The sequence below is a fragment of the Cynoglossus semilaevis genome, chromosome 15, assembly GCF_000523025.1.
Source record: "Cynoglossus semilaevis isolate Cse_v1.0 chromosome 15, Cse_v1.0, whole genome shotgun sequence".
NCBI classification, from domain to species: Eukaryota; Metazoa; Chordata; class Actinopteri; order Pleuronectiformes; family Cynoglossidae; genus Cynoglossus; species Cynoglossus semilaevis.
In genome coordinates, this window is record NC_024321.1 from 12,257,157 (window position 1) to 12,271,580 (window position 14,424).

The 14,424-nt window shown below is 40.8% G+C and overlaps 1 protein-coding gene across 2 annotated transcripts in view; it reads right to left on the reverse strand.

The window, feature by feature from the left end:
* The window catches only part of fat2 (FAT atypical cadherin 2), a 66,505-nt gene that overhangs the window by 41,618 nt on the left and 10,463 nt on the right, over positions 1–14,424 (reverse strand). For both annotated transcript variants that reach the window (XM_008327192.3, XM_008327193.3), the window contains exons 2-6: positions 10,232–13,498; positions 8,825–9,136; positions 3,314–3,372; positions 2,409–2,720; positions 1,618–1,825 (exon numbers count right to left, since the gene is read on the reverse strand). In XM_008327192.3, coding sequence (XP_008325414.2) covers positions 1,618–1,825; positions 2,409–2,720; positions 3,314–3,372; positions 8,825–9,136; positions 10,232–13,498 — 4,158 coding nt within the window. The remainder of the gene's footprint in view (positions 1–1,617; positions 1,826–2,408; positions 2,721–3,313; positions 3,373–8,824; positions 9,137–10,231; positions 13,499–14,424) is intronic.

The following is a 14,424-nucleotide window of genomic DNA, read 5'->3' on the forward strand; positions in this document are numbered from 1 at the left end:
TGATAAAAAGATTCAGATAAGCTAAAATAAGATGTAGCCTTAAAGCTGGTGTGGGTGACACCAGGACAAATTAACTGCCATATGTTAAATTAATACTAATGGTGATAAAAATGACTCGATTTTGAGGTGCCTCTTTATAAGGCTACATCATCATGACGTAGAAAGAGGCGGTAGCTACAGCTTGTGAACGTCATCGAACATCCGGTTTCAGGACCTACAGAACATTCCCTCAGGGAGGTGAGGAAGCAATAGAATCTGTTGTGTTCCCTTCAGTTCTGGCGTAGATAGAAGTTGGCACAGAGAAGTGAACAGAAGCGACCTTGTGACTTTTCTACAGCACATGCTGGTCAGACCTGGTGTGAAACAACCTGGCACAGACCTGATTAGCCTTTCCAGGAAGGAACAGGAAAGGAGAAATACTCATCCATACAAAACAATTTGCTTTTCGATATAGAACATTCACACCTCTAACAACCCAGAGAATTACTGTGACGCAGACAGGTGGAATGAAAACAGACAAGAATGGTAGATACAGACAAAAGAAGATAAAGGGGGTGGGGGGTGGGGGGGGGGGGGGAAGAGAAAACATCGTGAGGATTACACTGATACCAAGACCTTTCCTCTCCACTTTCTCCCACTGCTCCTTCTCTAGTTTCTCAGCAGTCACTTGTCAATTTCAGAAGCACTTCAGCTGCTAGATAAAGTGCCTCTACGGAGGGCTGTTATTTTTAAAGCCTTTCCATTTTTATTTACACCACCTTTTACAGCTACATGTTGAGAAGAATCCAATAAACTCAGTGCTCTGAACATAATATATTCATAAACTGGAGAGATTTTGGTAAATGTCAAATAAAATAAATAAATCCTTGCTTTCCATGCATGCCACGTGGCATTTTTGTTGCCAATCCTTTATGAACAGGTGCAGTTTAATTCAACAATTTCCATAACAATGTAGAACTCAGATGGTATTCCATCTACTCCAAACTCAATGACAGCTTCTGTGTATTATTTACATAAGAAGTGACATTCTGAAAACAATTCCTACTTTCAGTTGAGTGAAAACTCATAAAAGCATCACTAAATAATAATAGGCTCTGCAGTTTATTTGTAGGATTAGTGGAACTTTTAATAAATGTAATTTCCCAATTTCTTGGAATTGGCATCTTTTTTTTCCTTCCAGTAAACTGCCGATAAACTATTGCTTTAAAAGCTTTTTTAAATGACAAACCTCCATAAAAATCTTTATAAATGACATGTTTCCATCAAAGCACTTAATCAAGCAGCTGTCGTGTTTCTAGAACAAGAGTTAATTGAATAAAAGCGAGAAAAAGAGAAAGAGGAGAGGAGAGGAGAAAGATCACAAAGAGTCCCGCTAAAAGTGGTTTTCCTTTTTTATCAGAAATGACCATAGCGATAAATAAATGAGATGTGATTATGTCAAGGGAAGAGAAGTCAAGTAAAGCAGGAGTAGCTAATACATGACTAAAGGGAAGTCTGTTTATAAATGAAGATCCCATTTAAAGAAAAATAGACAGTAAAGCACTGTCAGAGATATAAGATATGACTGAACCATGGTTGTGAGGATAGGTCCCTTGTGTGTGTGTGGTGACTTCTTACCTACGATATCGAACCACCTAAGTCGATGTGTCTCTGTCATTATGATGCCCACCATGTGGGTAACAGGCTCGGTTTCCATCACGGCAAAGGTGAAGTGGGGTTCATCAAATGTGATTGGCTCAGGAGATAGAGGTGGGCGGGCCATCCACTCGATGTCAAGTCGGGCTGTGGAGGATCGTGATGGGCTGCCAGCATCTGTGGCTTTAATCTGAAAAGGTTAGAGAAAAGACACTTAACCCCAAGTTGGCCATCATTACATAGAACTTCAGCCCAGTTCCAAGGCTGCAGAAATCCTTTCAGAATGGCTTGTGGACAGGCTATAAAGGTTATATATTCCTTAAGTATTCCTTAACGAAGCTCTTGATTTGTTTTTAACCTCGTCTAACGGTGAAGTGGTTTGAGTAAGTGTGAGCTGAGGAAACAAGATCGCTCTCTTGCTGTCAGCCAGCCATAATTCCTGACCTGTCAGAAAATTCACCTGATTGTCTTCACCTCCTGCATTTACACTGCTTGGTTTAAAATACTTTTGTAGTGGGAATTTGTCATAAAAATGTTTTGACATTTGTAAACATTTTCCATGATAAGAGTGTGAGTGGAACTACTTAGGGTCACAGAATGTCAACAGCACTGACAGACAGATGTTAGTGTTTGACAGTTATGATGTTTCACTGTGAACACTGTGAGGTGTGTAGGAGGAGTTAGGAGGACCACTTTTTAGAGTTACAGTTAACCTTAGTCTCTACATGGGCTACAGAAACATGTCAGTGAAGCGTAGCTGGACAGACACCCACCGTGAGGATACTGTAATTCCCTGGCCAGAAATCCCCGTGTGATGTCACCAGGCCAGTCACAGGGTCAATCTGAAAACGTTCGTCCTTGTTGTCAGGCAGTAGGTAGGTGACGGCAGCATTTAACCCTTCATCATCATCCTGTGCCACCATTCTGCAGACCTCCTGTTTCCCAGCCTGGAGGCGCTGTTCAAGGAGTTTGACGTGAAAAAGCTTGTCGGTAAACTTAGGGCGATTGTCGTTAGCGTCCAGGACTCGCACCACGACGGTGGCGGTGGAATGTAACGATGGTGATCCGTTGTCTGAAACAATGACCTAGGGAAAATTATATTTTTAAAAGAAAAAAAAGCTGTTAGCTCCACAATTAAATCAATTTTAAACTCCCTGCTCCCTGACGGTTCTATTAAAAAGGCAGAATCACCGTCCTACTGGGATAATCTGGTTGTTGATGTGGTTTTGATTGTATTAACATGACTAATAAATAACAAATCAGTTCGGAATGCTGAGGTAACCAACTGTTTAGCCCAACCTCTCTACAAGCTGCAGCTTGGCTGCTGTGCATTTAATTGTTAGCTGAGGTCAGACATGCAGCAGCCGTCTCCTATTCAGGATGTGATGTAGCTGTCCACGAGAAAAGAGAAGAGCACCCTGGGACAGATACTTCTGAAACAGCTGTTTGTTGGGTGATTGTTACTGTGGCCAGTTTACAGTAACACACAATCAATTTGAACTGAATATAGATACACACTGTGTCTGCTAACCTTAATATGTGTATATACTGTATGTGTGCCTTAGCACAGTGTTACAGTGTGTGAAGTTGAACTGCAACTGAAATAATCTACAGCAAATTGTTATCGTTGCTGTTTATGTCCAATGGGAGAAGAGAAAAATAGTTTTTAGGAATTCACCTCGATGCTGTGCTCTGGTTTGTCCTCGCGATCCAAGGATGACACCGTGCTGATAACACCTGTACACAAACGCACAGAGAAGAACACCACGGAGGCTGTCAGAGCGTCTGTGAGCCTCAGTCCTGGGAAGTGAGAGTGCTAATTACACCTAAACAAAATAAACACTGAGGTGTTGGTGCAAATGGTATTGCTGGTGTGTGTGTGTGTGTGTGTGTGTGTGTGTGTTTGTCAGCAGCCAGTTGAGTTGATAACACCTGAGCAAACACACTCAGGTCTGTGAATGTTGTTCCTGCTGCTGCTGCTTCTTCTTCTTCTTCTTCTTCTTTTCATTTTTTTATAAGCCTTTTTTTTTTACTTAAGCAACTCTGACCTCAATGTGCCCCACGAGGACCATTTATAGGAAATCATTTTAGATTTATGTGTCAATTTTATTTTATCTGTGAAGTCAAAGTAGATGAAAATACATCTGGAGAAGAAAGTGAGATGAAATGTGGTCCGTTATCCGTTACTCAGGTTTAGTGGAAGTAGAGCCGGACAGATGACAGTTTAGTGAGTCAGCACTTGTGTCTTTATTTCTTTCTTGGTAATTATGATGTGTCTGGTACATGATGTAAAGTATGCGGTTAAGCAGGTTGTACACAGTCTGCAGACACGTTCGGCCTCCTTATGCAGATGTCTATCGGGAAATCTAATGTGACTAATGACAGTATCAGGAAAATGACGACTGACATTTTGTGGTAAATCTGGACTGATAAAATATGCTTTAATAATGAGAGAATCCTCAACTCAAAACTGCGAAGACGCAGATATAATGATCACATGACATATATCATTTGATGCTGACATTTGTTTGTGTCCTAAGGATTTCTGGTGTTGCTGCTACTCTTTTTGTCATTCTGCAGCAGGAAAAATAACAGGCCAGTGGACAACAGCAGTGATGAGAGTGTGTGCATATTATTATTGTTGTTAAAACAAGATAATGGATTCCATTTCCCTTGGTACTGTTTGGTATGACACTTGTAGCCCTTTAAATATGATGATGATGATTTTAGCATGTGTTGTTTAAACACGGCCTAAAACAATCTCCCAAAAAAATCACGTGAGGTCATCTGTTCTCCCAGCATGGCTTCATGTCATGAAATGACATGATGTACTCATTTTTTATTCTTTTTTTTTTTTTCAGAAAAAGAAAGTCTCAAAAGCAGCACTTTTAGGGGGGCTGTGGCGTGAGAGACCTTATTGAGAGCCGTTCAGTCTTTTTTTTTTTTTTTTTTTTTTTACAACTGTATAAACAAGGCCTGCTGGGAGGGCATTATCATCAGGACAGGTGGGGGGCAGTAGAAAGTGTGTGTTGATGTCATTAGCAGAGATGTGGGAAACGGGGAAGGGGGGCTGTGTCGCTCCCCCGTCGCCTGTTTTCACTCCAGCCTTGTTGGATGTTTGTCAAAGCCATGTTAAGATAAACAAGGCTGTCATGCTGACATGTCGTGACTGGGTTTGTTTGTTTGTTTCCTCATCTTTCTCTGTATGGAATCACTGCCAGACCTCTGCTTCCACACATCTTGTTTTTGGTCACACTTTGATTGACTAATTAAACCAACAATGGGCTGAAAACACACACATTTCACTTCATTTCACTCACAGTCATTCTTACAAATGTCTTTATTCCCTCGAAAAAACATTTTTTTCCATGTGGGAATTGTTTTCCTAAACTCAGCGCAGGTTTGTTTGTCAATAACAGATAAATACAAGTGACAGCATGCAGTGAAAGTAACGCATAAAAACAACAAGCCAACGGCCCCATTACATTCTAATTGCAGGAGAAAGCTGTTAAACTCTGAAACATCACTGATGATGCCAGAATATAGAGGAAAATCTGCATCGTTGTGTCGAATCACTGAGAACTGATCCCTGCTGCTGCCCTCAACAGAAGGACCATCGCAAGAGTCGTTATTTTTAACAGATTAAAAAAGGATTTTACGTTTTGAAGAATTCCGCACTCAACATATGCAAAACATTTTAAATCATATCAGTGACGTCAACCATATTTCAGGCTACACAAGGTACTCAGTGCTAAGTGTACCGAGTACCTCAAATACTTCTGAATGTATCGTGTAATTCATTTACAAAAAAAAAACCCATTATTTTAGATCAATATTAATGTATGAGTGATTTCCGCCAAGCATAGACCGTGTATAAGAAATGGGTGGTCAATGGTCAGGTGGAAACTATGGTTTCAAATGGAAAAGTTCGAGATAGACCAGATGTGCTCTGCGTTTTAGCATCAGTTAGCTGCAAGCTGAACTACTTTCATGTTGAATTAGCATGACTTACGCCTGTATGGCTCGTACAGACAACGAAAATGAAGTAAAATTATTTTATATTATTATTTTTCAAATCCAATCCCATGCCAAGACACCCAGCTCTTGTTTATAAGCTATAAATACTCTCAAAAGAGTCAGAAATTCCCATGACTTGGAAACGCACTATTAAAGGATGCATCAACTCCTTTTTACGTGAATTGATGTGAATGAAAGTAAAAATGCATCACGTGACTTCACCTCACTGGAGTGAACAGTGAAGGAACTTTTATTTTACCACATCAACTCAAGTCTACCGGTTCCTAATTCCTTCACATTGAATCACTCCAGATATATCACTGCAGATATAGGGTTTACAGATACACATCACCAAAATATGAGCAGAGACAGAAACAATTCTGCAGCTGTGAGTCATTTTATTCCTGTCGAGGCTTGACAGGTTTTTTGCTGTACTCACTGATCTGTGTCAATAATTATGAGTGAAATAAGAGGAAAGGTGGACAATGTTGAAAATATCTGGTTTCCATCGCATGTTTAGACCACAAATAGTAACAAGATCAGACACTGAGATTTATTGGATACAGGATCAGTGATATTTGATTTTCATATGTTTTGTGTCTAACGATTTTCCATGAAAGTTAATAGTTCTTTGTCCCTTAATTCTTTTTTTTTCTTTTGTTTTTGCATTTTAATTTGTGGAAATTTTTTTTTCTAGTTTTAAGAGAATATTTATAGGGTGTTTTTTGGTTTGTTTGTTTTTTAAATTACTGCAGTTGAGTCTGTGTATAATCTAGGTGGATGAAAACTGTAACTGAGTGAGCATGACCTTCAATTAAGTCTGTTAAAGAAATAGAGTAGAGTTCGATCCTGTAGACAACACACACACACACACACGTTTCCTACACAGATTCTTTCCTCATGTGACATTTTCTAGTGAGAACATTTCCTCACGGACTCGCCTTTTTGCTCAGGGTGTCAACAAGTTGAAACAGGACAAAAAAAGAGTCAAACACAAACTGTTGCCACACTGTTCACAGGTGTTGACTTGTACGCATCAATTATTTTTCTACTGTACGTTATTTACATTTGGCATCTGATTCTAGATGATGTTTCAGCCTCTGGGCCTTTTTGCAGATTTATAGGTTATGTTCTTTGATTGAACAGATTTCCCGTTTGAGTCAATGATCAATATCTCTTTGTGTTTATTTTCTATTCTATATAATATTAAAGCAATGCAACACACAGCTGCTCTTATATGTTTGTCTCAAATGTACCATTCTAAGACTGTGTGTGGTTTAAAGTCAGGAGTTCATGTTAAATTCTAATGAGTGATGAAGATACCATCAAGTTTAATTAGTTTATAAGTCGCGGTGTGTGATTGATGCTTTGGCAGTTTTATTTTGTCATTTGTTTGGTTTTGTCTCTAATGAAATATTAATGTCATTGTTGTTATTCCCTGTTGTTGATGTGTGGTTGGTTTGGTCTCTTTCTGTTCCACCGGTTCCTCCGTCATTTTCAAATTGATGTTTATTTTTTAAAGCTGCAAAACTGTCAGAGTAGTTTTGAGACTGTAAAAAAGGCCTAAATGTAAAGTCCATGAAGTAATCGTCAGTGAACAGACCTCAGGTTACAGCCATGATATAACAGCAGGGCATTTTTGGAATGTAAAAAGTCATGTCCTTTTACAGGGTGTGTTTTCAGTGAAGGGCAAATATCAAGTACGCCTGCTTTGGCTCAGAAATTCATGCTACAATACTTCACTCCGCAGCCTTTGTCTCTCTGTCTCTGTCTCTCTGACAAGAATCCCCCTCCGTAATCCCCTGGTATTCTGACCTGCGGGTGTGGACAAACAGCAGCGCTCCCAGGACAGGTAGCGGCGAGGAGGACAGGGACGTGTCACAGCATGCAGCGCTCATTTGCCTAAACATCAAAGTGAGTGTGTGCACAGTGACACAGGATTGTAGCTGTCAACGTGAACTTGTGAACACCTGTAGGTTAGCAGTCTCTCTCTCTCTCTCTCTCTCTCTAACCAAACTGGGGTCTAGAAAAAGAACATCTGAATTTGTGAGTAATTAAATAAATCTTTCACAGATTTGTTTGAACCTGACTTCTCTGCAACACACCCAGTTCTCTATGGCTCGTTGTGCCTGGACTTGCAGCAGTGTATTTCAAAATATCTATCAAAAAATAATCCCTAAATCAAACTGTAAATATTTTTCTGAAACCCGACGGCCTAGTAATAGACAAGTATTGAATTAAGTAAGCTTTAAAAATGTAGCTAATTCCAATGATGAACATTAATGTTTGGAACATCCAGGCAATAATGGCATTTAAAATGAGACAATATTGCGAGGAAACTAACCTGTTAGATCCGACTATACAGCTGGAAAGAGAGTTATTTCCAAATGTGTATGCTCTCACTTTTAGACAAGATGCCCTGACTTTTGTACAGGTATGAACGGACACTGTACAAGACAGTGAAGGTGTTATGCTGAGCTGCTTCTAGAGCATTCCCCATTAGGGGTGAAGCCAGGGTTGAGTTTGCTGCAGACAATACACATGCCCAGTTTGAAACTTTTCATATTGTCATACATTTCTTGGGAGAGAAATTCCTTGGAAACAGATGGGGAAATGCTAAATGTACTACAAATCTTGTGACAATACATGTTTGAAAAGAGATAAAGTTGGTGCAGATATGTAATTTCCGCTTGGAGATTTTGACTTAACACATACCTCTCTCTGACGGGAATGTGGGCTGCCTGTATTTTTGAGGAAACTGGCCGTGGAAGGGGATGATGAGACTGTGCAGTGTGATCCAATTATCCCTGAGATAATACATGTGTTCCTGTCTGGATGTTCACACACTAAAAGCTTCAATTACATGTTTGGAGGCTGAGCTGTACATACAAATGTCTTCACTTCACACCATCACGCAGGTGCAGGGTGACATTGATTAAAGGATTTCAACCATGTCACTACAGGGCATGTGTGTACGACACAATAGGAGGATGACGATCATCAGACGATGAAGATTACAGTGTGTATTTCATATGAATTTCTATTCATTTTTCCATCGTGCATTTCTGGTAGTTGCTTTTAATTTTGTGTTTTTTAATATTAACAGTGTGTTTCCTACAAAATTAAGAAGGGGAAATACAGTATTTACTGATGTGTTTTAATGACTCATTACCTGTTTTGGGATCAACATCAAAATACGTCCGGTGGGAGTCCAGCATCTGGTAGGACAGTTTTCCCTCAGACGTAGTATCCAAGTCTTTGGCTGAGACCTGGACCACAGATCTGACCTTGTCCATGTTCTCCTGGACTGCAGCAAAATAGACGGGCTGTGAAAGTTCTGGGGCATTGTCATTGACATCCAGGACCTCTACGAAGACATGAGTCCAGGAGATAAGAGGCTCAGTTCCCAGATCTGTGGCATAGACGGACAGCCAGTAATGTGGCATCGTCTCACGGTCCAATGTCTCTGTTGTACGAATCACACCTGGGACACGTGAAAAAGTGTGAGGAAACAGCAATAATTGTTTGGATTAGACATGTATTTTTTTTTTCATTGTTTTAAAATCATTGACTGTGTCTTAAAAATAAAACTAGAAACTATCAGAGAGGAAATATCAATCACTGCTGCCTTAATAACGCACTCTAGTGCCAAGGGCTGGACTTGGACTTTTAAACATTCAGCTCCGAGCAACATGAGTGACGCGTTAATGTTGCCAAAACGTATTCAAGTTCTTACAAGAAGCTGAAATACCTCAATGTCATTATATTACTTCCCGGTTCAAAAAACACAATGATGAGTACTCTAGCCTTTGGAAACAGTTTTAAGTAAGGTTGTCCCTCAAGGGATAGGTCAAACACCAGCATGACACACACACATATTTTTTTCAGCAGGGTTCTACTCTTACAAAGATCTACATCTACATGCCTTGATATTAGCTTAGCTCTAAAAGCAATATTTACATTTGAAGAAATGTGCAAAAATGTTACAAAGTTGCAGGAACTCATCTGTTATGATGATGAGTTAACCAGACAAACTGCAGAGTTGGCAATGTTGTACAAGTAGGAAATACTGTTACCAACTGAAATGACAGGGAATACCAAAGAATTCTGTAACGATGACTAACTCCAACGGCATCTTGAGAGGTTTCCACCTGTGACAGTACTAAGTAGTACTTATGTCTTTTATTGAAGCAGAGAAGCTTAGTAAGTGTTCAACACTACCAATGTTTTAAAAGGGGTATTTTTCATGATAATGTGAAAAAAAGAAAACACACAGCTCAGTGCAACTGTTTACAAACGACAAGTGTGATTTCAGGCCAAGGAGGCTGAAATGTTTGTTTGTTCTGCTCAAATGCTGCTTCATTTCTTAACTTTGTCCCTGAAATAAATCTTCATAAAGGGTTTTTGACAACTAAGCCCAACATTACAAATTTCAGCAAACTGATGGAGGCAGCAGAGGATAAACAGCACCTGTGCACCGTGAACAGCACTGATTGTCTCCAAGGAATTGTTTCGAGGCGAGTGGGCACAAATTGGCATTAAACCTGCCACAAACCAGTTAAAACCATATATTTCTTACCTGTTTCCTCATCGATGGTGAAAACCCCTAGTCCAGATCCTTCATGGATGTGGTACCTGACAACACCATCTCTGCCCAGATCTTTGTCTGAAGCCAGTAGTGTCACCACAGCTGTACCGACAGCAGCATCCTCCATCACACCAGCCTCATACACAAACTCTGAGAACACTGGTCTGTGAAGATTTTCATTAACATCCAGAACCTGAATCTCAACGAAACATGATGATGAGAGAGAGCGCGGGAGGCCGTGGTCAACGGCTCGGACGGTGAGGTTGTAAGATGGCCGCCTCTCATAGTCCAGTTCCTTTTCTAGCATTAAGGCACCTGTGATGGAGTCCACGTGGAAGATTCCACTCTCTGTGTTCTTAAGGTTATAAGTCACAAGACCTCCACCACCTAGGTCCAAGTCCACACTCTCCACCCAGACAAGCAGCGTGCCCACAGGAACATCTTCTGGAACTTTGATCCGGTAAACCTTGGGTATAAATTTGGGGGCGTTGTCATTGATGTCTTGCAGAACAACTATAAGGTCCATAATGGAAAATAGCTGAGGGCCCAGTCTGGCCTGGTCTTTGGCTTCAATCCTAAGGTCATGCCTGGGAGCGCTTTCTCGGTCTAAATGTTGTTTCAGTGTGACCTCACCAGTCAGTTCATCTATCATGAACATCTCAGTAGATGTCAGTAGGGAGTACTGGATGTTACCATTAGTCTCTGCATCCAGATCAGTCGCATGAGCTGTGAAAATGATGGAGTCAACTTCCACATTTTCAGGCACACGGATCACATATCTGTGCAAATCAAAAACAGGAGGGTTGTCATTGACATCCATGACGTTCACGGCAATGAATTTCCACGAAGACGTTTGTGGCATTCCCAGATCATAAACTGTAATGTTGAGGATGTGGAACTCCTTGATTTCTCTGTCCAGTGGACACACTAACTGAAGATCACCAGAGAATGTGTCGATGGAGAAACAGCTGTTTTCATTACCACTAGAAATTGCATACACCAGTTTGCCATTAAACCCTGTGTCATTATCAGTCGCCTTTAACTGAAGGATGTTTGAGTTAAGTGGAAAGTCCTCAGGGAGATCAATAGAACTAGGAATGGCCAGGTCGAACTTTGGAGAGTGCCTGTTACTGATGTGAATGTCAGAGAAGGTTTCTTCCTCTTGATTGTTCAAAATCGGTTTAATTGACTCAATCAATTTGTCTGTAAGGTGTTTAAAAATTCCAGTTTCGTGGCAGGTCAATGTTGACTCATCACCTCTGTTGGTGACAGTAATCCTGACAACTGAAGCTTCAGAGTGATGCTTACCATCATTGGCTATGACATTTAGAGTATATGACACTGCTCCCAGGGGTATTGGTTTGATCAGGGTTATCCGCCCTGAAACAGGGTCAATACTGAACACTTGTTGTTCATTTCCTGATTCAATGATATAGGTCAATTGCTGCAGCTCATCTAAATCAATGGCCGACAGCTCACATATAGTTTGTCCCAAAGGTAAGTCAAGGGGTACTGTGGAGTTGCAGCCCACTCTCTCGAACAAAGGAACATTATCGTTGACGTTGTTCAGCGTTATTGTCACGGGACACTCACTGACCTGACTGAAGGGACTGCCACTGTCTGATGCCCAAACTCTCAGATGGTACCGTCTTCTCATGAGCTCATAGTCCAAGTGTTCCGTGGTCAAGATAATGCCTGTGAATGGGTCAATTGTAAAAGGCAAAAGTCCTTTGTTGGCAATGGCGTAGGTCACAAAACTGTTTTTGCCTTTATCGCTATCTGTGGCCATGACTTTTAAAATGCTGCTGCCAACAGGTGTGTTTTCATCGAGCATAGTCTCATAGGATGTCTGGGTGAATTGCGGGATGTTGTCATTCTCGTCCGTTATCTCAACCACAATGTGAGTCTCAGCCTCAGCGTGATTGGCCACTACATCAAACTCATATCTGTTCTTCTTTTCATAATCAAATGTCTCTGTTGTTATGATAATTCCTGTTTTGGGATTGATCTTAAATTTGGTGCTGTCTGGATTATTTTTGATACTAAAGGTGACATTATATGGGTCTGCAGGGACAGAAACCTTAAGCACGTGAGTTTTGGGAGGTGAAAACTCACTCAGTGCGACAATGTAGGTGTCTTCCAAAAAGGCTAGCTGGCTGTAATGATACGCAGGTATGTGTATTTGAGTAATTGGAGAGAGAAAACTTGGGGAGCCTCTTTCTGAAGCTTGAAGCGACAGATCCACCCCTAAGGCAGTTTGAGGAGGGATAATCCTCTTTGTTGAGATCACCTGGAAGTCACTGCCCTGCACACCTAAAGGGATAATCTCAAAACACTTGTTAGGATCCCCTCCAACAATATTAAGGGATTTGACAGACTTAACTCCACCCTCCACATGGACTTCAATAGTTACCTTGCCATCTGTAGAGACTGTGGGCTTACTGGTGGTTCTGATAACCAAAGGTCCTTTTTTTGACTTTTGTACATTTACTGTGACTTTGGCAACATTACCAAATTTTTGCACACCAGATATTTTCTTTGTTCTGTCCTCAGCTAAAATAGTGAGGTCATACCTCTCTGAGCGGGTGTAGTTGAGTTTCCTGACAAGGCTGACTGTGCCGGTGAATGGGTCAACGGTAAACGGATGAGCTCTGCTGGTGAATGAGTAATAAAACTCACTATTACTCCCAACGTCTGCATCTGTGGCACTAACTCGGACCACACTTGATTTTAGGGGCATGTCATCAGAGACGGCCACATTGTAAGAGGCAGGATAGAAGAGTGGCTTCAAGTCATTGGTGTCAATCACCTGGACAAACACTTTTGTCTTCGTCTGAAAATTATAAGTACGTTCTGTCGCCGCCACAGTGAGAGTGTAAGAGTCTCTCACCTCCCTGTTTAATAGAGCTGTGTCAGTTTGGCGTGTTTTAATCCTGAGGAAACAAAAGTCTCCAACTTTTACAGCCACTGCTTGGAAAAGGCCGTCTTCATCGCCCGAGACAACGTTGTATGAAATTTCCCAAAAGATATCAGTCACTTCAATGCCCATCTTCACCGGCGTCTCCACGTATGTTCGTGGCACCGAGTTCTCATTGATGGTGACGTTGTAGAGGTGATGAGTGAATCTCAGTGGTGAGCTGTGTTTTCCTTTTTCTATGCTCCCGTGACATCTTCCCACATGAAGGAGCACTGCTGCTAATGTGAGGAGAGTTGTTCCTGAAGTTGCCATCTTAAGTACATCCAAGAATATCCTCAGCCCTGTGAAAAGTATACAACAACAATTAGTAATGTATAACATTCAGTGTACTGTACAGTAAACAAGGGAAAGTACTAGTGATTATTTTAGTTGATTACTTTTTTGGATACAGTAAGTTGTTTAATTGAAATACACACTAAAACATGTATCTGCTGTAGGAAGACATATATTATTTTTGTTGAGATTTTCTTGTCCTTTGTTGAAGTTTGAACATAAACTTGTGGTCAGATTAGTTAATAGTAGCATGTGACATCAGATTCTGAATGTCAACAAATTGCTCAAAAGCCACCTCTCCAGCAGCAGAGACATCTGTGTCCAGATATCCACCTCCTGCCCCAACATGCCTTTGCCAGGTAGAATGTAAAGAAATGCATTGTTCCATGATCTCAACATTCACACGCCTATTCACACGTCTTTTTCAGAGGGGTGGCAGCTAGAACCATTCCCCATAATTATTCCTTTGCTGTCCAAATACCAGCAACAAGTTATAATCAAAAATGATTACTCCTAAACCTTTGCCAGCCTGTGACTATGAGACAGATTTGTTCCTTTGATGACACTGTATCATGCAGGAGGTTCTGTCTTGATCCCAAGGTAAACGGCTGCATGCTGCCCGCAGTTAGACAAAGGTGACGATTGCTGCATGTGCATTTCTCAGACACATAAGCCAACAAACAATGTTCTTGTTTTTAGAATCAACAGAGAGCCTTAATCCAACATAGTTATGTTGCACCTTATTACGAAACATGATAATCCACTTTTAAGGAGTCACCTGCCCCAACCTGCAGCGTGATTTGAAATGGAGATAAAGACTAATGCTGATGATAGATGATGAGCTTAGGTCCAAGCCATGGCATTGGTTAAAACGTTTTGTCCAAGTTGTTTCTGGAAAGGTGGTATCAAATATATAAATATAAATATATAAGAC